The 23773-nt window shown below is 37.5% G+C and overlaps 1 protein-coding gene across 7 annotated transcripts; it reads right to left on the bottom strand.

The window, feature by feature from the left end:
- Window positions 1-6771: 6771 nt before the first annotated feature.
- Window positions 6772-22401, bottom strand: sh3tc2 (SH3 domain and tetratricopeptide repeats 2). 7 transcript variants are annotated; one of them, XM_048176391.1, is made up of 19 exons: window positions 22196-22396; window positions 20267-20631; window positions 19586-19684; window positions 18853-18978; window positions 18402-18529; window positions 18176-18281; window positions 16374-16517; window positions 15548-15743; window positions 15303-15376; window positions 14564-14759; window positions 14120-14253; window positions 13830-13880; window positions 11939-13660; window positions 11171-11348; window positions 10904-11054; window positions 10565-10687; window positions 10286-10436; window positions 8076-8272; window positions 6772-7654 (listed from the first exon to the last, which is right to left on the bottom strand). In XM_048176391.1, the coding sequence occupies exons 2-19, from the start codon at window positions 20322-20324 to the stop codon at window positions 7133-7135; spliced, it is 4356 nt and encodes a 1451-aa protein (XP_048032348.1). In that variant the 5' UTR covers window positions 20325-20631; window positions 22196-22396; the 3' UTR covers window positions 6772-7132. The 7 variants fall into 7 exon arrangements, with proteins under 7 accessions (XP_048032348.1, XP_048032352.1, XP_048032349.1 ...); XM_048176395.1 differs by having other exon boundaries at window positions 20158-20631; window positions 22196-22394; XM_048176392.1 differs by having other exon boundaries at window positions 11939-13657; window positions 22196-22394.
- Window positions 22402-23773: the final 1372 nt, after the last annotated feature.

The raw sequence follows: 23773 nt of genomic DNA, 5'->3' as shown, positions 1-23773 counted from the left end.
ATGTCAGTCTCTCTCACTCCCTCATCCTTTTTATGTGTTTACTTCTCAGATACAAGCCCTAGAGCTCTGAAATGCCTGCAATGTGTAAGCAGAATGAATAAATGCCAAGGATTCATTGTCATAAAGGAGTACACAGAGGCCATACATGGTAACAGAAATGGAGACATAAGTGTCTGTTGAATTACTCAAAGAGACACCAAGTGGAGGAGGCTGGCAGGAGGTGTTGGACTTTGTGGGGATTTATCGCTATGAGTTTCCAGGTCTTTACAATCTGTGCTTTGATGTCCATTGCACTTACTGGAGACACTTACTTTTTTTTTTCACTTTAAATAAAATGTGCTGTATAATTCTTATAAAAGTCTTTTATATTACGAGATACTGTAATAAATTCGACATCAATGGCAATCTTACTGGACTTAGATTAAAGAAATCACTTATTTTCATGGTTGTGTGCTAATAAAATGAAATAAAAATTTTACTGCATACACTTCAAAGATGTCAAACATTTCACATTCTTGCAGGGAATAAATATAACAGACTATTTGACAAAAGGTAGGGCATAAGAAAAGTAAAGGGATAGTCATAGTCATCATTTACTCACCCTCATGTTATTCCAAACATTGTGGTCCAGTGTTGTTTTGAACAGGACTGACTTTCACTGCATGGGCAAAAACAATTCAAAGCATCTTCTTTTGTGTCCTGCAGAAGAAGAAGAAAAAAATAAACAGGTTTGAATGACATGAGGGTGAGTAAATGATAGACATTTTTGGTAAACAATCCCTTTAAGAAACATCTCTACAAACTAACAACTAAAGTTAACCATGAGACTCTTCTTTTTTATACTACTGGATGCAGTTCAGCCATTTGATGTTCTGCTATTGAATATACAACAGATACTCAAGAGGCACTTACTCAGAGCAGAAAGACGTTTTTAAATTAAAGTGCAGACCTTTGCACACGTCTTACACATCTGTTTTTCATAATTTACAGCATTATATAGGCATGTGAAATGTAGAGTGATGTCATGCTGCAAAAAACAGGTGTTAATGAAGCAATTTAGCCAATCTGGGTGTTTTATTTGCCTGGGCAAATGAGACCGGCACAAGAATAGAACAGTACCAGATGGGTTGCCGAATGGTCTTCCAATGATAACGTTGAAATTTCAGTCTCTATTTCACTTTTAGTGTAGCTTGCAGCAAAACTCTTAAAAAATAAATGTTCCTCACTGGCTCAACTGTAGCACCTTAGAACCTATTACAAAGAATTATATTTGGATAAAGGGTTTTGAAGAAGAAGAAAAATAGAAATGAGAAAACTACTGTTATGTATTTCAAATCAGTGTGGCTTCCGGGATAAGGGTCAATGACACAAAAGGATGAAAGACATCCTTTAAAGATCTAGTTTAAATGTGTCAATTTCTTAGAACAACTTAGTACTCTTTGTATTCAAGGTTTCAAAGGTTTTGAAAAATCTAAATCAAATAAAAAATTTATTTATAAAGCACTTTAAAAACCAAATTATATCAGTATAGTATACCAAAGTGCTGTACAATTTCATAAGGATAAAATAAATAAAACACAATTAAAAAATTATATTAGAGAAAGAGATAAAAAAATCTATAATAAATATATATATATATATATATATATATATATATAATATTTTTGTACATTTTATGAATAATATGTTTATTATCGTCCTGACATTTTTTTTTTCCATCGTCACCATTGTACAGTATAAGCTGCATTTTTTTGTATTTTTAATAAATTAATAAGACAAAAAGTAAGCATCATGTCAATGACTCTTAAAATAACAGCACATATATAGGTTTCCAAAATAAAATGTTATGTGTGGAACATAAATGCTCTAATGGCATCAGGCTCTATAACATGTATTATTAAGAATGAATTAGCATGGAAGAAGCAGTAGCATAGTCTTATTTTGTGGTCCAAAAACATGTTAATGCTTCATTAAACTAGTATATTGGTATGGAACTAATGTCTCAGTTGAGTTTGCATGATATTAATTCATCAAGGAACAATCAATAGGAAATCCCAGTGTGACGCAAGTGAGGAGGTCAGAGAACAGCTGCCAAATTAGAGGTGTCAGCCCTTCCTGAACATAACCAGCTAGTGTGTAACACCTTATAAGGGACATAAATTCATCACTTTCTACACACACGATCTGCTGCACTGCAAACTACATCTGCAGATCATAAGGCAGAGATGAGGTCTATAATGACTATAGCTAATTGTAATGAGTTCTCAAAGAAGTTAAAAGCAAGGGGCCACCATTAAGTTGTAATTAGCATCCTCCTGGCAGCCATTATAAGCAAAGAAACAATGCTAATTTCCCCCAGGAATCAACAGCCATTCAGTATGTTACTAAAATGATTTTCCTCCTTTATTGACTAAAGTTCATTAGAACCTGACTGTGACAAGTCTAACATTACCAACAGCTTTTCCCACAAATATTTTTAATGGTCCCCTTTTTTTCAATAACATTCAAATTAAATCACACATGTTCTCTTTTTTTCTTGAGATCAGTGGAAATGAACTGATCCTCAGCTAAAGGTAATGCTTAGTGTATCTCTGCCTGTGGTTTATGAGGTGAGACAGCCCTGGCATACAGTGATAAGAGGCACGCTGCACTAACATAGAGTGAGAGATTTATTAGAAACCAACTGCAGCTCATCAGAGGAGAACCTGTCTCCAGAGCTCTATTTGAAGTCTTTAACTTAGTTCACCAGTCCACATCACTTTGCCAAGATACTTGTTGCCATGAAGTCTGCCTATTTTCAGTAACAGCTGAGATTAGTGAGGATGGTAGGTAGTGTGATTTAACGACAGTTCTATACTGCATACCAGTGTACATACACTACCAGTAAAAAGTTTGGAATATTTTTTATTATTGTTAAAAGAAGTATCTTATGCTTACCAAGGCTGAATTTATTTAATCAAAAATACAGTAATATTATGAAATATTATTACAATTTTAAAGTCCCCCTGTGGTGAAAATCAAGTTTTTAATGTTGTTTATATGTCCATCTGGTCTTTTTAACATGCTTTAAGACAAACCATGTGCAAATTCATAAGTTAACACCATTGCTGAGTATTTTCTCTTTAAAACTGCAGTAAATCAAAGACGGTCTCAAACCCGCGGTATAGAATAGCTGATGTTTCTGACGTCACAAACTACCATGTAACCAATCACGTCAACGTGCCAGCGGGCTTTAGCATATCAATAACTGACCGCGCAAGGAAATCTCAAAAGGTTATACCGGTATATTTTTCTGTTGATATGAAATATCCTGTAGATTTAGCAATATAGCGGGTGTATGATGTATATTATGATGTTATGATGAACTATATGCCTTTCTCCACTGACCTTCTGAGTTGTTAAGCGTTTCTAAGGATACTGACTGTTAGAAGGCAGCTGTCTGACTCGTGAATTTGAACATGGTTTGTGTAACATTAGCAACACATTATTAACTGTTTGATAACACAGTCAAGCAAAACGCAAGTCATATTAATTACCGTTATGTGTCCGACGTTGTAAAAAGCGTACCACTGTGTAGCATTTACCTCAGTAAGCTGACCAGTGGATCTCGTCTGAGCTCGTGCAAGCGAGTGGAGGCGGGGCTAATTAATCCATGTATATTAAACGAGGCAAGGGTGTCGAGTTACATTTAAGCTATTTTAAGTCATTAACATTTTTTTTTTTCACAGGTAAAAAAACGTTTAAAAATGTAAAATTTTTCCCCTGTGTAAACCAAGCTAAATTTTCAGCACCATTACTCCAGTCTTGTTAATCATTCAATGCTGATTTGGTGCTCAATAAATATTTCTAATTATTATCAATGTTGAATACAGTTTTTCATGTTTAAGTTTGTGGAAACAGTGATACACTACCACTCAAAAGGATTAAAAAATATATATTTTTTTTAAAAAAAGGGGGGAAAAACTACTTTTATTCAGAAAGGATGCATTAAACCAATCAAAAGGGACAGTAAATACATTTATAATATTATAAAAGATTTATATTTCAAATAAATGCTGTTCTTTTGAATGTTCTATTCACCAAAGAATCTTGAAAAAAATGTATCATGGTTTCCAGAAAAATGTAAGCAGCAAAAAATGTTTTAAACATTGATAATTATAAGAATGATTATTCATGAATAGTTGAGCACCAAATCAGCAAATTAGAATTATTTCAGAAGGATCATGTGACACTGAAGACTGCTACTGAAATATATGTAATATATTTTTTTACAATTTAAAATATATTACAATATTTCACAATATTACTCTTTTACCTTATTATTAATCAAATAAATGCAGCCTTGATGAACATAACAGACGTCTTTAAAAAAAAAAAAAAAAAAAAAAACAGAGCTGCAGCATCTGTGAAGTGGTTGATGCTGGCACTCTGGCACTCTGGCACTCTAGCACATTTGCAATTCAGCCTTTTACTGGATAGGTAGCCAACTCACTCTGCATGTTATATGTGCCAAGTCGAAATGACTCCCATTTCCCAGCCACTAAAACAATTGCTGACAGAAGGTTGTCATAGCACAGTGAGTGCTAATAGTTGGAGATGTTTGAGAACAACCTGCATTCTGTTTTCATCTCCAATGAAGCTCTGATGGTGTGGGAGTTGGACCTTACACTGCATTACAGTATAGAAAGCATAGAAATTCATTAAGAACATAATGCTCATATTAATTTAAAACCTTCTGATGAAAAGCACTGTTTAACCAAGTCCCTTCAGAAAGCTTTTAGTCCTCTCTCTGTGACTGGAATACATTATTTGTTGGCTAAAATTATTGCATAACACATAGCACACAATATTTACCAGTGTGAGTTAGCCATGTGCTCATTATGGGATAAAATGAAAAGGATGCCTTTAATTAAATGACAAGACGCTAACTGGGATGTTTTCTCTGTAACTTTGTGAAAGACCCTTGAATGAATAGCTTCTAAGGTAATTAGGTTTCAGTGCAATTTGGGACCCAAGCTTAAATGATCAAATACACATTTTGGGTCTTTTAAGTCACATTTTAAATGATAATAATGCATCTTAGTAATGCAATTGAATAGCCTTTAATGCACAGGTGAGGTCGATGTGTTTGCTCTAAATTCTGTGCTAGCCTATTATAGTGGAAACAACATTTTTAAAATTTTGAATTTTGCTCTCTCTCTCTCTCTCTCTCTCTCTCTCTCTCTCTCTCACACACACACACACACACACACAGAGAGAGAGCACTGGTTTCCATGTTTTATGTGGACTTCCCATATACATGATTTATGTACAAACGGTATATTCTATCCCCCTACACTAAATCTACCCATCACAGAAAAATTTCTGCATTTTCAGATTTTCAAAACACTTAATTTAGTATGATGTATAAGCCGTTTTCCTCATGGGGTCAAAAAAGTTCCCATAACGTCAAAATTAACTTTGTGGGGACATTTGGTCCCCAAAACTTAAGGAATAGCAGGTACACACTATACCGTATATGTGCCAGCAGTGCCCGCTGCCATTTAGGAAAACAAAGTTTTGAAATTAATTAAAACACACTCACATCACAACAGGCTTCCGGTGTGAATCACGTGAAACTTCCGATTTCGAGGGAAGGGTGAATTTATGAATTTAATCATCGTTGTAACAAAACAAAAACATTAATAAAATAAATACATATGACATAAATCACTTTTTGGAAAGATAGTATAGGCCTACCACGTTCATTTATAATGATTTTATAGTAATAAAATAACCGTAGTAACTATGTTATTTTCTCAGAAATTGTGGTTGCTATAATAATTTCTAAAAGAGAATGAAGGGAATGAAGATGATCGACACAATAGATATATCTGAGAAAGTATAAAAGAGCGTCACATTAAAATATATTTATATGAAGGATGCTACACTCTAAACAAAAATGGTGCTATATAGCACCAAAAATGGTTCTTTGGCCCGTAATCATATAGGGGAACCTTTTTAAGTGCTATATAGCACCTTAACCACCCCAAAGAACCGCTGAAGAACCAGTTTTTATTAGAGTGTACTTAAACCAACGGCTCAGGTAAATGCAGCTTTCTCTCGTCTTAATCATTCGGACGATTACCACAGCCAACATCTCCCTCTAGTGGAGAATGTATGTTTGAGATGTTTCTGAAGTTTGAAGACAACGCATCCTAAAGGTAAGTAACCACATACGGTAAACAGTTTTATGGTTGATAAGTTGTAACATGTCTATGAAAACTCTTTTTACTGGCCTTTTTAAGCACGTTTATAAGTGGTTAGTTGCTGTGGCAAATTAATGAGTGTATTCGGAATGGTCGTTTGTGGTTAAAATCAAATCAAGATTATGTTGAATGGTTAGGTTTGACATTTAAAATATGATTTGAATTAATTGCCAAGTTACCCATGACTTCCCATTTTATTGACTTGGGTAAAGTTGGTTTTATATTCGCACATTCGGACATCCGTATTCAATAGCCTTGTTAATCACACTACATTGGACATTCAGTGGACATTCACAAGTAAATATGCCATTAAAACAATACTTGCTTATTTTGATCGACTGTGAAAAATGTTGTAAGTTGACAATCGTTGGTTGTCAATATCGCTGTTAAGCAGTCGCTGCTTAAAATTCGCAAACATTAATTTATTGCACATTTATTGGAAAGTCTGAATTTATCAGAAGTCCGAATGTGCGAATATAAAACCAACTTTACCGAAGTTTTTATTGTAGGCCTAACTCGTAAAGCCAGTTCTGGTTAAGATTTATTCAATGAGAGCTTTGTGTAGTGATATATGCACATGCTATGGAACCAGTACAGTGTCCATGGACGTTGAAAGAATTTCTTAAGTTTTAATTAAGTAATAGTTTTAAGAGTCCTCAGTGAGGGTAGACTGATAAAAAAAAAAAAAAAATATTTACAGATATACAAATACATATTTACAATGATGCAAAAATGGTTACAATTTTTCTTAAAACACTAATAGAAAATATATTATAGGACTTTCAACATACAACATTTGATTTAAAAAAAAAAGGAGAGAAGTGTCTTATCGCTTAATTAAAAGAAGTGCATTTTTCAGAGTTATAGCATTATGCACAAATCAATTACAATAGAATAGTCAAGCCCTCCTTCATTCTGCTTTCATGAATGTGGTTTGTATTGTCGGGACAGCTAGTCTCCGGACTGATATTATCAGCAGGCCCTGTGTCTGTTTCCTCTGATATGTTAGTGTCCGTGTCTTCTTTGTGACTCAAGTTAGAGAGTATGAGCTCAGACTCTTTCTGGGCATCGATTGTGAGGCTGGTGTCAGTCAGGCTGGACTCTGTGAGAGTACTTGTGCCACTGCTGGAGTCTGACTGACCAGCTTTGGTCTGAATGTCAGATGCTGCCTCGGCCAGGTCTTGATGTGTTTCTTCTGTGTCACTAGAGTCGGTGTATCCTGCCAGTTCCCTCCTTAGACTTTGCGCTCTGTCCATGTAGTTCTTACACAGTTCGGCATCAGGCATGTGGTTGGCATGGATCTCTGCGAGTTTCATGTAGATTATGTACAGTGTGCTTAGGCTTTCTTTGTCCTCCAGGGCGGCTGCCAGAGCTAAATGGTAGTAGCCCATGGCATCAAACGCATCCTAAAGCATAAATAGCAATAAATGTTTACATTCTTCATAAAATACATTTACTCTGAATGCTAATTAAAGTTATTTTATAGATACTTTGGGTCTTATTCACTAACAGTTTATATGTGCAGAAAAGGTCTCTCTCTTTCTTTCTCTCACACAGACACACACACAAAATCATTAAATTGTTTTAATGTTGATGCACACAGATTATTCTCATGCACGTGCAGTTAGTAATTTGCATAAAACACACCCAAACCATACAACCTCTCCTTATCCTGGTGGCTCATGTCATGTAATTTTTATTTCATATGCAAGTAATACTTTAAAGTCACTTATTTTGGAGTACTGTGGAGTCACTTATTTATTCTAATAAAATATAGGCTATTTTTGAATTGTAAATGTAAAATGTTAAACATGATGAGAGTCTCACCTTTAATCTGTATAGGGTCAGATCAGCCAGTCTGCAGTACACTTTAGCATAGTACCGAACTTCAATAGCATGTTCAAGTGCAGTGGGGCAGAGTGAAAGAGACTTCAGGTAGTAGTTCTCAGCCATCTCATACTTCTCTAGAGCGAAGTACACTGATGCAAGACGATGGAAGGACACTCTCTCATTCAAAGGAACAGCTGTAAGAAATACACATCAAAACACACAGGTTACTGCTTTTTCCTTTCTATCAGAATATAATGCAACCCCAGTTTTAGTTAACTATCAGACATAATTATGTAAGATAAGATTAAAAAAAATGGCAGAGACCACATGAGCAAACTGCAGTGGGAAAAGTACAAGTTATCATTTACATGACACTTTACATTGACACTTTAAAGAGGTTCAGATGCTGCATCAGATGCTGACAGTGAGCTTATACTGTTGTTTGATGTGCTTGAGAAATTATTTATTCTGTAAATGTTATCAATTAAAAGTCAGACGCTTATTTCCATTTTGTAAAGCAGATCGTCTTAGCGGTCACTGTTAAGACGTCACTGAGCAAGCGCCCATGCGCTTCAACCAGATTAAATTTGTGTTTATGCAATTTCTGCGTTTTGATAAAATATTTGTTGTTGGACATCAAATTTACATGATATTTATATTATTGATATTTATTTACTTGATCAGTGGAAATAATTGAATTGGCAGCTCAACTGACAGTATAGCATAAAAGAAAAAAAAATGCATTATGTACTTTATGCCATTTACAACCCATTTTACTTCTGAAATGTGATGCATTACAGAGTGAAACAGGATATTCAATGCAGGGTGCATCCTTTCTTTGAAAATAATGACATTAATTGGATGTTAAGGCTGAAATCTGTCATTATTTGTTATTCTTACTGTAAAATTAATGTTAACCAGCATTTCATTACAATAGCCTAAACAGTACCTAAATAGACAGTGCTGACTGGGTAATATCACCCAAAAAGCAAAGTTATGTGAAAGCAGTTTACATAATTGATTTGAAAATAACTTTTTTTTCTTTCTTTAAGAGAGAAAAAAAAAAACATGCACTGAATCAGGTACAGTTTAACCAGGAACATGTGCTTAAATTTAAACTGGGTCTGTTTAGATTTCATGTTGGCTTAAAGTGCCCTATTATGCCACTTTTAGGGTTCGTAATATTGTTTTGGGAGTCTCTTACAACAGGTTTATATGTTTGCAAGGTCAAAAAAAAGTTTCATTTCTCATAATGTACATTTAATTTCTAATTTCTCAAAGATTCGTGAACATTTTGTTCGAAGCAGGTTGAAGATTCAGTCTCTCTAAAACCCTCCTTTCAGTGAGCCTTCTCTGCTCTGATTGGTCAGATGGCCCAGTCTGTTGTGATTGGTCTACCGCGCAAAGTGCATGTAGGAAACGAAACACCCATTGCCTTAACTGAATTACAGCACCGGAGGCTTATCGATTCTTAAGAGATTGTATACAATATATGGACAGAAAAGATGGCATCGATTTTAATTTATCAATTCGAGCCCGAGTTTGAAACGTCTGAAGTAGTCGATCAACCAGAAACTCAATCGCAAGCACGACTGGAGCAGGACGTTTCTCAGTGGTAAGTGTCAACTTAGTTTGTGGTATGTTATAAGACATTAATCGACATATTTTTAGACAACAGCCCACAGCTGATTAGTAGAACTACAACGTTGACAGACACATTGCATGAAATGTAATATTTGAAAAAGCATACTATGCGCACTTTAAATGTATTATGTTGTATTCTGCAAAAGTTGTATGCTGTAAAGCAGTGTTCCAAACCTGTTCTTGGAAGCACACCAACACTGCTCATTTTGGATATCTCCCTTATCTGACCCATATATTTCTGGTTTTGGAATCTCTACTAGCGAGCTGATGAGTTGAATCAGTGCATTTTATTAGGAAGAGTTTGAAAATGTGTAGTGTTGTTGGTATGCCTCCAGGAACAGGGTTGGGAAACACTGCTGTAAAGGATATGTGTCTCCAGCAGGGGGCAACATAGGCTAAGACTTAGAAGCAAAAGAAATAGTTAAACTGGCTATCATTTTTTTTCTACTCATTTTATGTGATCAATAGTCAGAATATTCTAAATAGTACATCACTGGCTTTATTTTTCATTTTCATGGTTATAGCTTTTTAAACTGAGGAGTAGATGCATGTAAAGGTCTTACCAGTTGTGGCGCTGACCTGCACTGCGAGTGTGGCATACTGCAGTGCTTCCTCGTACTGCTTCTGCTTCATCAGGAGCTCTGTGAGTTTGCTCAAAAGCCTGAACTCTGAGTGCACATCCTTAATGCTGCGTGCAAATGGCAAACTCCCATCCTTTCAAAAAAAAAAAAAGGCAGATAGATTTAGATTTTGGGAATCCATGGCAAGTCACATGGTATACTTTCCTAACCATTATTGGATTGTTTTGGTAATATCTATTGTGAACTCGAGGTGAGACCTACCCTATAAAAAGGTACGGCAGCCAGTTGGTTTCTGTGTCCTTTAAAAAACACATCTCCTGCTTCCTCATAAATGCTCAAAGCAAAACATGGGTCGTTCATCCTCAGGGCTGTCTTTACTGCTGCCTGTAAACATTTGTTTATGGAGAAACTAGTTACAGCTGATAAAAACATACATGTATGTGTTATGACAATAAGTTGCCACAATGAATTGAATTAATGAACTGTCTTGTCATAGAATTGGTGGGATATTGTTTCAAATGGATATGCAAAAATTATAACACTAATCAATAAATAACTTTAACATGTTTTGCAATACCCTGCTTCGATCCTTTGTCTTACCTGTAGGTACATGTCAGCCAGTTCATCTTCATGGATCAGATAGTAGATACGGCCCACTTGCAGCCATGTCTCTGACTCTTCCTGTCTTTTTCCCAAGTCTATGGAGATCCTTAAGCTTTGCTTTGAGTAATCAAGAGACTTCCTTGATGACCTGCAATGATTTTTTGTAAAATAATTTCTTTTGAATTCACTCATTCATTTGTTTTAATATGGTCAAATTTCAAAGTATTGACAATGGTATTATATTGTGATTACAGTAGCTCTTACTTCTCAGTGTTGAGTGAGAGATACAGGTTGCTGAGGAGTTCCAGGTATTCTCCTTCTAGCTGTTTATTCTTCAGTGTTCTGCACAGGCCCACACAGTGCTCATAGTAAACAATGCACTGTCCATACAGCAGCAAGTCAGCGTAATGCCGACTTAGAACTTTTGCCACAACCATTTGACCTGTATTTGGAAGGAATTGTGTTATTTTTACACTATAAATTAATACTGGCTTAATGTTAATTCTCTGTTCATTTAGAAATTAGGTTTGTGACATACAGAAGGTTTAAACAACCCGACCTAACGGCAATTCATACGGATTTTACGAGGCGGCTAGTTAGTACGAAATCATATTACCTCACTCGTATGAATTCATCCGTTTTTTGCTGTATCATACATATTTTACGAGTTGACAAATTTGTATGAATTTATACGAATGACTTACCCCAAACCCTGCCCCTAAACCTACGCATCACTGGGGTTTAGACAAATTGTACGAATTCGTATGAGTGAAGTCGTACGAATTCATACGAATTAGCCACCTCGTAAAATATGCATGAATTGGTCGTGAGATGGCGTTGGGTTTAAAATATTTGAAGACCCCAAAAAGTATTTAGACACTTTTGGACATTTAAGTCACACTTACAGATGTATGAATTTCATTTCATTACTTATAATTTATTCTCAGAACTAATTTCACTTTTTTTTTTTTTTTTTTTTTTGACCAATTTGACTTTTTTTGCAACCTAAAACATCAAATCTTGAACACTTACTGTGAAGATTGTTGGCACTAATAGCAATGAGGAGGCCCATCTCAAAGCATATTCTGACTTCCTGACTCCCTCCTCTATCCTTGTAGCTCCTGCCCAGCCAGAGCAGAGCCTGGACATGCTCCTGATCTGTGGGGCTCTCTGAGAGAAACTGGAATAGGTGCAGGGAATTAAGCAGGAAACACTCTGCTAGGCCCGAAGCTCCTACAGACAGGGACAAGCAACCCAAGTTAGCCAGAGCTAGTGCTTCATTACGCTTGTTTCCATTCTCTCTGGAGATTTGCAGAGCGCAATGAAAGTTTCTTGCTGCCTCCTGAACTCTGCCCTGTTTGCGGAGACATAGGGCTAGAAGATTGTAGACTACACCACGCTGTGTTGGACTGTCTGTTTCATTCAAAGACTTAAGCAGAGGGTGCAGAGAGTTCTGAGCTTGTATGGGTTCCTCCGTTAGGACCAAGAGCCAGGCCAGCAGTATGGATGCCTCAAAGCCCTCCTCCTCATTAATTTGACATCCAGTTTGTGCTGCCTGTTGGGCAAAGGGCACGGCCTTCATTAGAGCTCCATGCTGCTGGTAAACACTTGCTAGGCTCAGGCACAGGTCCCTTTGAGTCCTCAGGTCTTCCCCTTGACTAGCTATGGACAAGGCCTGCTGAAGGTAAACCACCACCTGTGCAGGAAGCACAGAATTACTTTCCTTCCAGTGAGGATTAAGCCTTGCTGAGTTTTTGATAAAGAGTTCAATTTTCTGGAATGCATCATCTAAGGAATGCTCTTGCCCTGAGTCTAGACTTAAAGAAGCTAATGTGAGGTAGGGCAAATACTTTTTATGATAAAGCCTGCACAGCATCCAGTTGAGATCAATTGGAGCAGTTGGCCTCCCTTCTTCCACAGACAGTGTCATGGTAAGGAACTGAAGCCTCTCTACAAAAGGTAAAGCATCCTCTATTTTCCTTAGACGGATGAAGAGACAGAGGGAGAGGTAGCATACCCGAGCCTCTAGGTACTTGTCTTTTTCAATTATGGCTTTGCGCATGATTGGTTTCAGCAGTTCAAACTCATCCACAGAGCAGAAGTTGTGGCAGGGAAGACACAGAATCAGAGCACTTGCCTTCTCCAGTGTGAATGGCAGCTTGTCCATCATCTTCTGTTTGAGGTAAACAGCAGTAAGATTGGTGTACAGGGCAATTAGAAGTGGCTTGTCATCAAAACCATTTACAGGGACTTTTAGAGCCTCCTCAAAGTACACTCGTGCTTGTGAGAACTTTAGTTTCTTGGCACATAGCCGGCCAAGGAGGAAGCAGGCTCGCCGGTGGGCCCAGAGCATCCTGCCTTTCTTGGCTCCTTCCCGAAAGTTTTCCAGATGTTGAAGCACCTCGTCTTCTGGAAGGCCATTGAAGAAAGTGTCCAGAAAAGAGTAAGAAAGGTCGTAAAGAGTTTGAAAACTGTCCTGGAAATATTCCAGGTTGAGGAGGGTCAAGATTGGGTCACACCTCTCTGCTTCATCAGCCTCCCAGATACCTTCATCCATGAAGTTTGGAGGGTCTTCCTCATATTCATCCATCTCTCTAAAGGTGTCCTCCAGGCTGAAAGAGAGGATCTCAGAGTCCCGGTCCAGATGATTCCGAGAGGCATAGAATGAATGCCGTGGGGATGAGTGGTAGGGAGTTACATCACTCTTTTCAGATATGGTGCTCTTTCTTTGATCCACTGTAGTTTTCTGCTCTGCTGATTACACAAAGTGTAAATGTCAGAATTTTTGATACTACACATTAAATTATTTAATGAAAGTAAAGGAGAGTGGGAAGGAATAGAAAAGGTGGAAGGTATGACTGTGCAACAAAATGAAGAACAAGTTGGTAATTGTTAATTCTATACAGTTGAAGTAATGGATTACCTGACTTTGGATGGTTTCTTATGTAAGTGAAATCAGAGTCATCAAGTCTATCTGCAGTGTGAAAGAGTAATTTTATCAACACAGGATGAAACAAAGCACAGATTTGTCCAAACTTAAAGGGGCAGTTCACCCAAACATGACGGGACTGCCATTCACTCACCCTCATGTCATTGCAAATCTGAATGAACATCTTTCTTCTGTGATACGACATGAGGGTGAGTAAACTGAAGTACTCTATCCATTTAAACACTATTAGAGGTCTCACAGAGAGACAATGCATCATCTCTTACCCAATCTGTACACAGTGCTTATGTCAGTTGAGAATAGATTTGCCAGTACATCAGACTGAGAGGGCTCAAGGCAAGGGTTAAGTTTAGATAGGGCTGCCCTTTCCTCCTTACTCAGAAAGACCAATTGTCCATCGCTGTGCAAAGCCAACAAAGACAACATTATCAGCCACATGACTCTCATTCGGATTGCTTCATCACATCATCACATAACTCCACTAGCCCCCCTTCCAACACTCTCATCACCCCCAGCTAGACAGAGGCACATTCAGCAAAGGTCAGCAGAATAAAATAGCATTTGCCAGCTGGTTGCTTTCAATTGGTATGTCAGAATATTGTTGAGAAGCACATTAGATGAATGGCTTTACAAAATAAAGAGAAGGTCATTCGTTCGAGCACAAGCTGAATCTATGAATAAAAATAAATACAGTTGAACTGTTTACTTACAGAGGCTCGATATTCTCAGGTTTTACATGGGCCTTGTGAACAAATCCTATCTCTCCACTGGTGAGGTGTCTTCCTATGAACATGTTCAGAGTATTGAGAAGAAATCCTTCAATCTTGATTAGGTCTCCCTGGCGTAAGTGCAGCTCATCTTTACCCATTGGGTAATGGTCCACTATTGCCACACAGGTCCCCACCACTGAAAGGGAAGCAAAATTAAAGGACAGATTTGTAATAATAATTAAACAAATATTCTGGGTTCAGTACAAACTCAGATAACAACATTTATGGCATAATTACCACAAAAAAATAGTTTCTACAAGTAATTATTCTGTTAAAACTCTATTATTTGAGCTGTAAAACTGTTTAAATAATTTTTACAGTCATTTTGGTGATGCAATACCATGGCAACAAATTTGCACACTGGATTATTACTTTACACATTTAATTTTTATTTCACAGTAAAATCATCATGCATATTGTTTGTGTTGTGGGTATACTTTTGAAACAGTGTTAACATTTGCGGATTAGCCATTTTCACTTCTATTCTAAGTGCCTCACTTTAACCCAAAAAAAGGAGGGACAAGTTGAAATTATATTTTGTGATAATATTTTTTTATAATATAATTTTGTGATAATCTACATTGTCACATTTGTTGAGCTTTATTTGTACTGAACCCTGAATATTCATTTTAAATGTTATCTTGAGGAATAGTTTCCAGATGCTTAAGAAGAATCTCACCAACAGGATGATCAAAGAGGCCTTCTGTAACTGGAATCCCTCCTGCATTTCCAGGATATTTCTTAAGGAACCACCTAGGAAAAACAGTCTGTGTTTGTAAGGGATAATCTAAAATAGTTTGTTTCTTGCATGAGAACAAGTGTAGAACAAAAGTAATTTAAACAGACAAATCTGTTGTTACAATTCCTTCTTCCCACAAAACCTCCTATTTGGCTAAATGTGCTTAAAAAATCAGTGTCACTCACTGATAAAACGGATAAGGCAGAGGCTGCATATCATGCACAGGGACTAGACCATGTTGGCCCGTGGACAGCAGCGTACCCTCCCACATGGCCTCTTGTCCTATGTCTTTCACCATGACCAGGTCATTCCTCCTGTAGGTCAGCTCCTCTTCCTCCTCTCTGCAGTCACTGTTGTATAAAGTCTTGGCAAAGAATGTACCTAAAATGATAATGAGACTGTCCTTAGTCACTAACTATTCCTGTTCCATATTCTTCAGTAGGTTCCATATACTGAAAAAACTCCTTCCCTTTCCCTACCTCTTTTTCTTTTAAGTGCATAAACAAGTCAACATATTCATACACCAAGGAAGAAAAAGAACAGTTTGTCCCATAAATTGATGTTTTTTTTATATGGTTATGTCTGCCTTAAGGCTGTGGTCTTAAGTAGAGGACATTATCAAATACTAATATTATGAACAGCAAGAGGAGACTTTGGTATGAATGAGGTGGTTTGCACTGTAACAAAAGTAATGATTCTTAGAAGCAAGATATTTTATATGTAAACAAAACTAAAGAAAATGTTGAGTATATACAAAATGAAAAATATACCCTCCCCTCTTTGAAAACAAGAGGACCCTGTAATCATTTCACATTTTAACCAAATCTTTTTTTCAACTTATGTGACCTACGAATCGGTTAAGCAGCAATGTGTCAATATTGGACTTTAGAACATAGACTAGAGATGTGTAAATGCATATCGTTTTATCAGTTTCTCCATTTACTGTTTGGTTATGGTGCAGATTGGTGATGTTGTTGACTGTTAAGAAATCAGCAAGTGGAGGCTCCTTACCTTCCTGTAGTAGAAGTCCTAAGTAAAGAGTAGCTAAGTGGTCTTCATCCACTGTTACACAGATCTCAACATCACTCAGTAATGCAGGGTCCAGCCAGAGTGACTGGTCACAGAGAAAGTTTTCAAGACATCTTGCTACATATCCTAGAAAATAATAGAAAATATACTTGTTAAGCTAGAACATTATCAGGAATTACAAAAGGGGTAATGTAATTTGTCACTTTTTGAGTGGTGAGCAAAAACGCACAGTTTTTGTGTGTCCCTCTTAAAGGTGCCATAGAATGGAAAATTGAATTTACCTTGGCATAGTTGAATAACAAGAGTTCAGTACATGGAAATGACATACAGTGAGTCTCAAACACCATTGTTTCCTCCTTCTTACGTAAATTTGATTTGTTTAAAAGACCTCCGAAGAACAGGCGAATCTCAACATAACACAGACTGTTACGTAACAGTCGGGATCATTAATATGTACACCCCCAATATTTGCATATGCCAGCCATTCAAGGCATTACACAAGGGCAGGCAGTATTAACGTCTGGATCTGTGCACAACTGAATCAGACTAGGTAAGCACGCAAGGACAACAGCGAAAAATGGCAGATGGAGTAATAATAACTGACATGATCCATGATATCATGATATTTTTAGTGATATTTGTAAATTGTCTTTCTAAATGTTTCGTTAGCATGTTGCTAATGTACTGTTAAATGTGGTTAAAGTTACCATCGTTTTTTATTACTGTATTCACGGAGACAAGAGCCGTCGCTATTTTCATTTTTAAACACTTGCAGTCTGTATAATTCATAAACACAACTTCATTCTTTATAAATCTTTCCAACAGTGTGTAATGTTAGCTTTAGCCCGTTAGCCACGGATCATAGCCTCAAACTCATTCAGAATCAAATGTAAAAATGTATAAATGTATAAATAATGTACTTAAATCATCTGATGCATGCATGCAGCATGCATGACGAACATTTTGTGAAGATCCATTTTGAGGGTTATATTAGCTGTGTAAACTTTGTTTATGCAATGTATTAGAGTCGCGAGCTCGGAGGCAGGGAGCGCGAGGATTTAAAGGGGAAGCAGCCTTAATCGGCGCATATTTAATGATGCCCCAAAATAGGCAGTTACAAAAATTAATTTAAAAAAATCTACGGGGTATTTTGAGCTGAAACTTCACAGACACATTCAGTGGACACCTTAAACTTATATTACATCTTATGAAAAAGCATTCTAGGGCACCTTTAAATGCAAATGAGCTGCTGCTCTCAAGAAGAGGGCGGGGTTTCAAGAGCTCGGGTTAGCAGCTCCGATTACCTCATGCAGACTAACTGAAAATTTCAGAAACTGTTCAGCCTTTTATGTTCAAACCGGAGTCGGACAATGATGGAGAGACTCAAATATAAGTGACAAAATGTAGAATGCAACAGGATGTTTCTGAACGGTCAGTTGATGAATTTATGTAGCTGATGTGGAGTTAACTATCTTTAAGTCATTGATTAGCATATTCTGTCATGGTAATCTATAAATTGCTCATGTGGGAACTGTTGTAAGTTGCCTACAGAGCCAGAGAATATATGCTGCATGAAGATAGAACAGGTATAGTTTAGTTTAATTTCAGTTATAACTTGTCATGTTGTCATCTTGCATTTATGACATGCTATTGCATACCTACTGTATTGCAATAACATGGCCTCACCCATTTGTTGCGTGTTCTCGGGGGCAGGGATTGAAATTGTGTAAATTCTAGAACCTCTGGTGTAAAAGTACAAGGATTTTTGTTTCACTGATACTAACCGAGTGCCAGGTAAGTGGAGAACTTCCAGATCTCCTCGACAGTCTTAAAGGTGATGACAAAGCTGTCTTTTTCAGCATGAACAGACACTAGTCGTGCAGACAGATCCTGTGTGTATAGTATCAACAATCACTTAATGTAATGAAGATTGAAATAACTTGCGTAATCAGTAGTAATGTTTATCAGTGGTGCCAGTTCATGTTTTGCAAGAATACTTCCGTGTCTGACCTTGAAGAGCTGGACGACATCCTGACTGTTGCTCTCTACTACTCGGAGTCTGGTACGTAACGCCTCCTGAAGCTCACCATCAGGTGATACACTAGATCGTCGCCTCCCGCTAAACAACAAAACAACATCTCCAAGAAGCAGAAGGGAATGGAGTTAAGTATCCACCACAAAGAAACCAAGACTTACGATCAGTTGCATTAGAAGTAACAAGAATGTTGGGTGTGATTACTGCTGTCCAACATCACAGTGGTTTAACAGATAGACAAACCAATAGGATTTTTTGCAGGAACAGCACTATGAGTGACCACATCACTAAAGACATACCATTAAGGCATAGACTGAGTGTACACATTAAGGAAGTCTGGCATTAGTTCTGAAAGTGTGCTTAAGAAGTGTAGCCATTAAAGGCCATTATGGAGATGGAGGCCAATGAGATCCATGCTGCAGATACCTGGAGAGAAGCGTTCTCCTGCTGAAGATATTGTGCTGCTTCCGCTGAATGTTTCCTTCCTCCTCCAGTAAATCTCTCTGCTTCTGACTTCTGCCTCCACCTCGGCCTCAGCCTCCGCTTCCTCATCTCCAATTCCAAAACAAAGGAAACTGGGGTCAACACAGCTTTACAGAATTCAGCTGCAGTTGGCATGTAGCTCAGTGAGCTTTAATAGTCCATCATGATTATGACTGTTTATGGTTAATCAGTAAAGTTACAGAAAAGCAACACTGAATGACTGCAGAGTGATGCCCTGTGTATTACTGAATAATTAAGAAGTAGAAGGTTCCCTTCATGCACTTCCCATGTTTGAATATGAATGATCATGATCATATATAGTTCCTCATTTGGTGCTAATTAGCATGTATATAAAAATATCGGAGCTGTATTTCTGTTTACAAGCTCATAAAGTTGTGGACATAAACAGGAAGTGCAAGCCATATCATAATGGCTCTATAAATATCAGCCAGATGGCTTAAATAATAGCTTCTTCCTCATCTCCGGATGGGTATGACCTTCCCAGATTTGTGCATTGAAAAGAGAGAATGTTCCAAATGGTTGCTTACTATCATTTATTAAACAAAAGCACCAAATTTAGAATCATGCAACTCTCCGTCCCATGGACTCTTTTGTAATTATATTCAAACATTGCTATTTCTGAAATACTCATGCTTGACTCAAGAAATCCTCTTACCAGCGGTCATGGCGTCATTGGGCGGAAAGAGCTCACTGACGGCTGCTAAAGTGTATGGAGGGTCATTCCATAAGGCATCGAGCTCAGCGGGTGATATCGCTATTGAAAGGGAGGGTGATGTTTAGGGGAGTGTTATTAAATTAGCTATATGGCAAGCTGAAGCTTTTAGGGTAAATGCCTAATCAAACACGATTGACGACAAAATAACAGCCTTCAAATATTGAAAACGTGCAAAACACATACCAAAATCTAAGAGAGGGAATGTGCTCATGCAAACAGTGACAAACATAGCAAAACATCAGCTTTCATATCGAATCAGCCTAAAACTTGGCAAGAGAAATATTAAAAATCCTCAAATTGATACAATCTTCTGTCACAAAAGGGTAGTGTTTGCCTGTTATTAGTCAACGGCTGCTAGTAAATGATCTAAAATCACACAAGCAGCAAAACAAAATACCAGTAATCACACAGCAACAACAGTACGTAATTAGTTACAATAGGCAATCACAGCATTACGCACAACAAGAAGGCACACAAACGGTCAACTATGGGAAGTACACATCCTGCATTACCTTCATGGGTAAATCTATTACCCATGACTGACAGAAACACTGTGATGTCCCCCTGTGAAAGTTACTCTTTCTTCTCATTGCAAAAATCTAAAGCCGGGGTGGGACCAACCTGAAAATGGAAAGCAGTTTCTGAGGCACGGAATTGGACAGCAGCAGCAGCATGCCATAATGTACACAGCCAGCTTCAGACACAGGTTCAATAGTGCCCGCTCGACAATAGATCCACTTATCGATGGAGTCACTCCTCTCCCTCTCTCTCTTCCTTTCCATTTTCCTCTCGAGCATAAACCGCACTCTCTCTACTGCTCATTTCTAACTTCCATCTATTTCGTTCTCTCCCCTTTCCTCTCTGCATCCACTCTGCAGATGAGGGAAGCACTCTGAAGCACTGCTGGCATGTTTGTGTGGGCTGGTCAGTGCCTCTCTGTGCCAGGGGTTCTTGTGGAAAGTGAGAGCGGCAGCATTCTCAAAGCGCTGACATACGGGGACAAAAGGCCCAGTGAATTAATAGGCATTGCTCACAGCAATTTCTTTATTCACTGGTACTAAATTTCACTTTTCTTGATATTAGGGCTGACAGGTACAGGTTGACCATTCAAACATCTCTGGCTCTTAAAAGCTCAACTCTCTTTTTGTCTGGCATCATTACTTTGTGACAATTCTTTCATTCCAAAGATCTAGGTTGGGTGTAGATTTTAAGACATTGTTGCTTTTTAAAGGAAATAAAACCAAATAAATATGTAACAATACTGTTTTTGGGGGGTTGTTTTACTGAGGGCCCAAAATGTGCCCTGGTTTTCCAGTTGAAGAACCACTGATAGCTAGAGAATTTAGATTTTTGAGGAGCAATTTGGTTTCAGAATGATTAAGAATGAGGTTCTTTAGAAGCACCTTTGGCGTATCCTTATAGAGTTATAGTGCGATGTCAAAAAATGTCTAGCATACTCAAATCTTATATTGATAAATCTTTCTCAGTCTTTTTAATGTGATTGTCTCAACTGGATTGAATGTGTCACCACTACTGTCTCTGTCTTGCGACTTAACAAAGAGGGTACTTATCTATACAGAATAAACTGACTCATGTTATTGTTTTATAAAGAGAGAACCCAGTCAGATTATAATTGAATCTTTGGAGATCTTGTGAGTCTGAGCAGCTGTAAACAGCCTGAAGTAATTTCTCAGCATACCTCTTTAACTCTCATAGAGAATCTCTCTGTGTCCTTAACGGAAAATTGAAGGCATTTTTAACTCCATAATCAAGTGTTTTGCACTGGGAACACCTAGTGTGTGAATTATACACTGGCTTTAAGGGGTTACTTTCTAAAGACATTTATAGAAATAGCCTTGTGATATGTACATTTAAAGGATACTAAATAGTGAAGTAGTTATTATGTTTTGTTAATGTACTGGCAGCTACATTTGAATTTTTTTTTTTTTTTTTTTTTACATAAATTTGTGAAAATTACATTTCGTGGCCACTGAAATATTTGAAAACCATTTTAAAGTCTGTGTGTATATTAATACAATAACAATAGCCTATATGTTATTTTAAGACAACTTTCTGTTTTGTAGCTTGAACTGTCACATTCAGTAGCAATGTGCTGCCAAGCTACAACAAAGAAGTTGAATGGTCCCATACGCCAGGGACTGTGTAGTTAGCAGTGTGTCTCTGGGTTACTGGTTCAGTGTGTGGATGTCAGTGAAAATAAAGGGGTAGATTTGTAACCTGAGTAAAGGGTTTAGACTCTAAGTTTAGAATGTCGCCCAAGCCCAAGCACACATGCTGGTACTATTAAACTATGTGAAAAACAAGTTCTTAGAACTTAGTTAGTGAAAAAAAAACTGGTATATTGTTAGAGAAAATAAATGTTCTACATATTAAGAGAGACTTAAAGAGATACTACATGTATTCTATAAAAGATCAGTAGAGACAACAAAGAGTATCAATAACTAAAGTATTCTACCACTTAAATATATTAACAGCATTTCTGAGTACACAGTCACCCACACACAGATTAGTTTCTGAGAGAGAGCATACCTCTGTCCTGCTGACTCCCGGCTGTGTGTTCGTTCCTCATAGATCTGTCAGTATGTGCCTATGGAGTTGGCGAAAAGTTCCTTTTAAACTGACTAAAACTAACCATGATAGTCCGTAATGCTCCTGTAGGGCAAGGGGTGTGTGTGTGTGTGTGCATGTGTGTGTCCTTGTGGCACGAGTTTAGAGCTTTTGCTGAAGGAAGTATGTAAACTCCTCCCCTAAATGATATGCCTTTTTTCTTCCTCTCAGTTTCTCATTTTCTCTCTCTCTTTGAGTTCAGCCCTCTCAATCCCCTGCTCAGTTAGACTCTAGGTCAGGTCAGAAGGTCTTCAGTCAGTTCATAAGGTGTTAGATAACCTTCAAACAAACACTTTCAAATTAATGACTCAGCAAATACAGAATATCTTTCTACTTTGTGTCTAATCAGATTCATAAATCCAACCATTTCTATTAAAAAAAAAAAAAATCAACAAAAAGGAAAGGAATAGCAAATGTTTTTTTTCTTTGATGGGGAAAAAAGTAATCCTTCTGGTCTGACTTGTTTTTCTTAAAGCAAAACAAAATACCTCTGGAGTCCCTATCAACTTCATTACAATCAAATACGCCCTGTTGCTCACATTCCAAAGGTGCTTTCTACAGCATATCCAGACAAACGTCCAAACGTGCATTCCCATCATGCTCTGAGTAAAGATCTCAAAATTTTTTTTTTCTTTAAATCATTATTATTTGTTTTGCCAAGAATTTTCTATGCTTCTCTTTGGCACTATCTCGTCAGTAGGTCAGATAACAGAATGGGCCTTGGCTCAGCTAGTCATTTCTTGCTTTTCTCTCCTGGTTAAATATAAACCCTGGAACAGACTCCAGGTTCTGCAGACTGTTGTTGAGCCATTACAAAAGTCACCCTGAGAAAATATACAGGGAAAGGACATGTGACTGGCTGGCTGGTCTGTGAAAGAAGGCAGTATGTGCACAACGGTGTAGCTAATTCCTGCCACAAGTCTCAGACGGTCTGGGTAAATGGACTAAATACCACATCAATGATAGAGAATCAAAACCCCCTCACTGGTGGAGCCAGCAGGCCATGTGCCCAAACCATAGTCACGGAATTAACATGGCACACAAGACGAGCAGCTGATGGTTTCCACAGCATGTGTGTTCAGCAAAAACTGAGTCGTTGATTTGAACTCATGGAGCCATGAACGAATTGTCCTTTTTCTTTTCGACAAACCGGTTTAGCCACAAATTGGACTAAATGATTCACTCACCAATTAGACTGATCAGATTCCTGACTGTTTGGGATAAAAGCTCACTTTTGGCTTGCATTATCATTAAATAATGACTTTAATATTGGCAGTTTGTACACATCACAGTGCATACTTCAGTACTCAGTGTATACTTACGTTTTTAACTAAAGGAATAGCCTAGTTCACACAAAAATGAAAATCCACAAAACAGACTATGATTCACTTTATGAATTAGATGATCTGGTTTTTGAGTTAAACTCACTGACTCACTGTTTACAGTGGTTCAAACTGGTTCAAATTTAAGTTCAGTTTTGTATTTCATTTTAGTGACACT

Source organism: Megalobrama amblycephala, linkage group LG23 (assembly GCF_018812025.1).
Source record: "Megalobrama amblycephala isolate DHTTF-2021 linkage group LG23, ASM1881202v1, whole genome shotgun sequence".
NCBI classification, from domain to species: domain Eukaryota; kingdom Metazoa; phylum Chordata; class Actinopteri; order Cypriniformes; family Xenocyprididae; genus Megalobrama; species Megalobrama amblycephala.
Note: the sequence above shows the minus strand (reverse complement) of the source record. Positions and strands in the feature narration are given on the sequence as shown.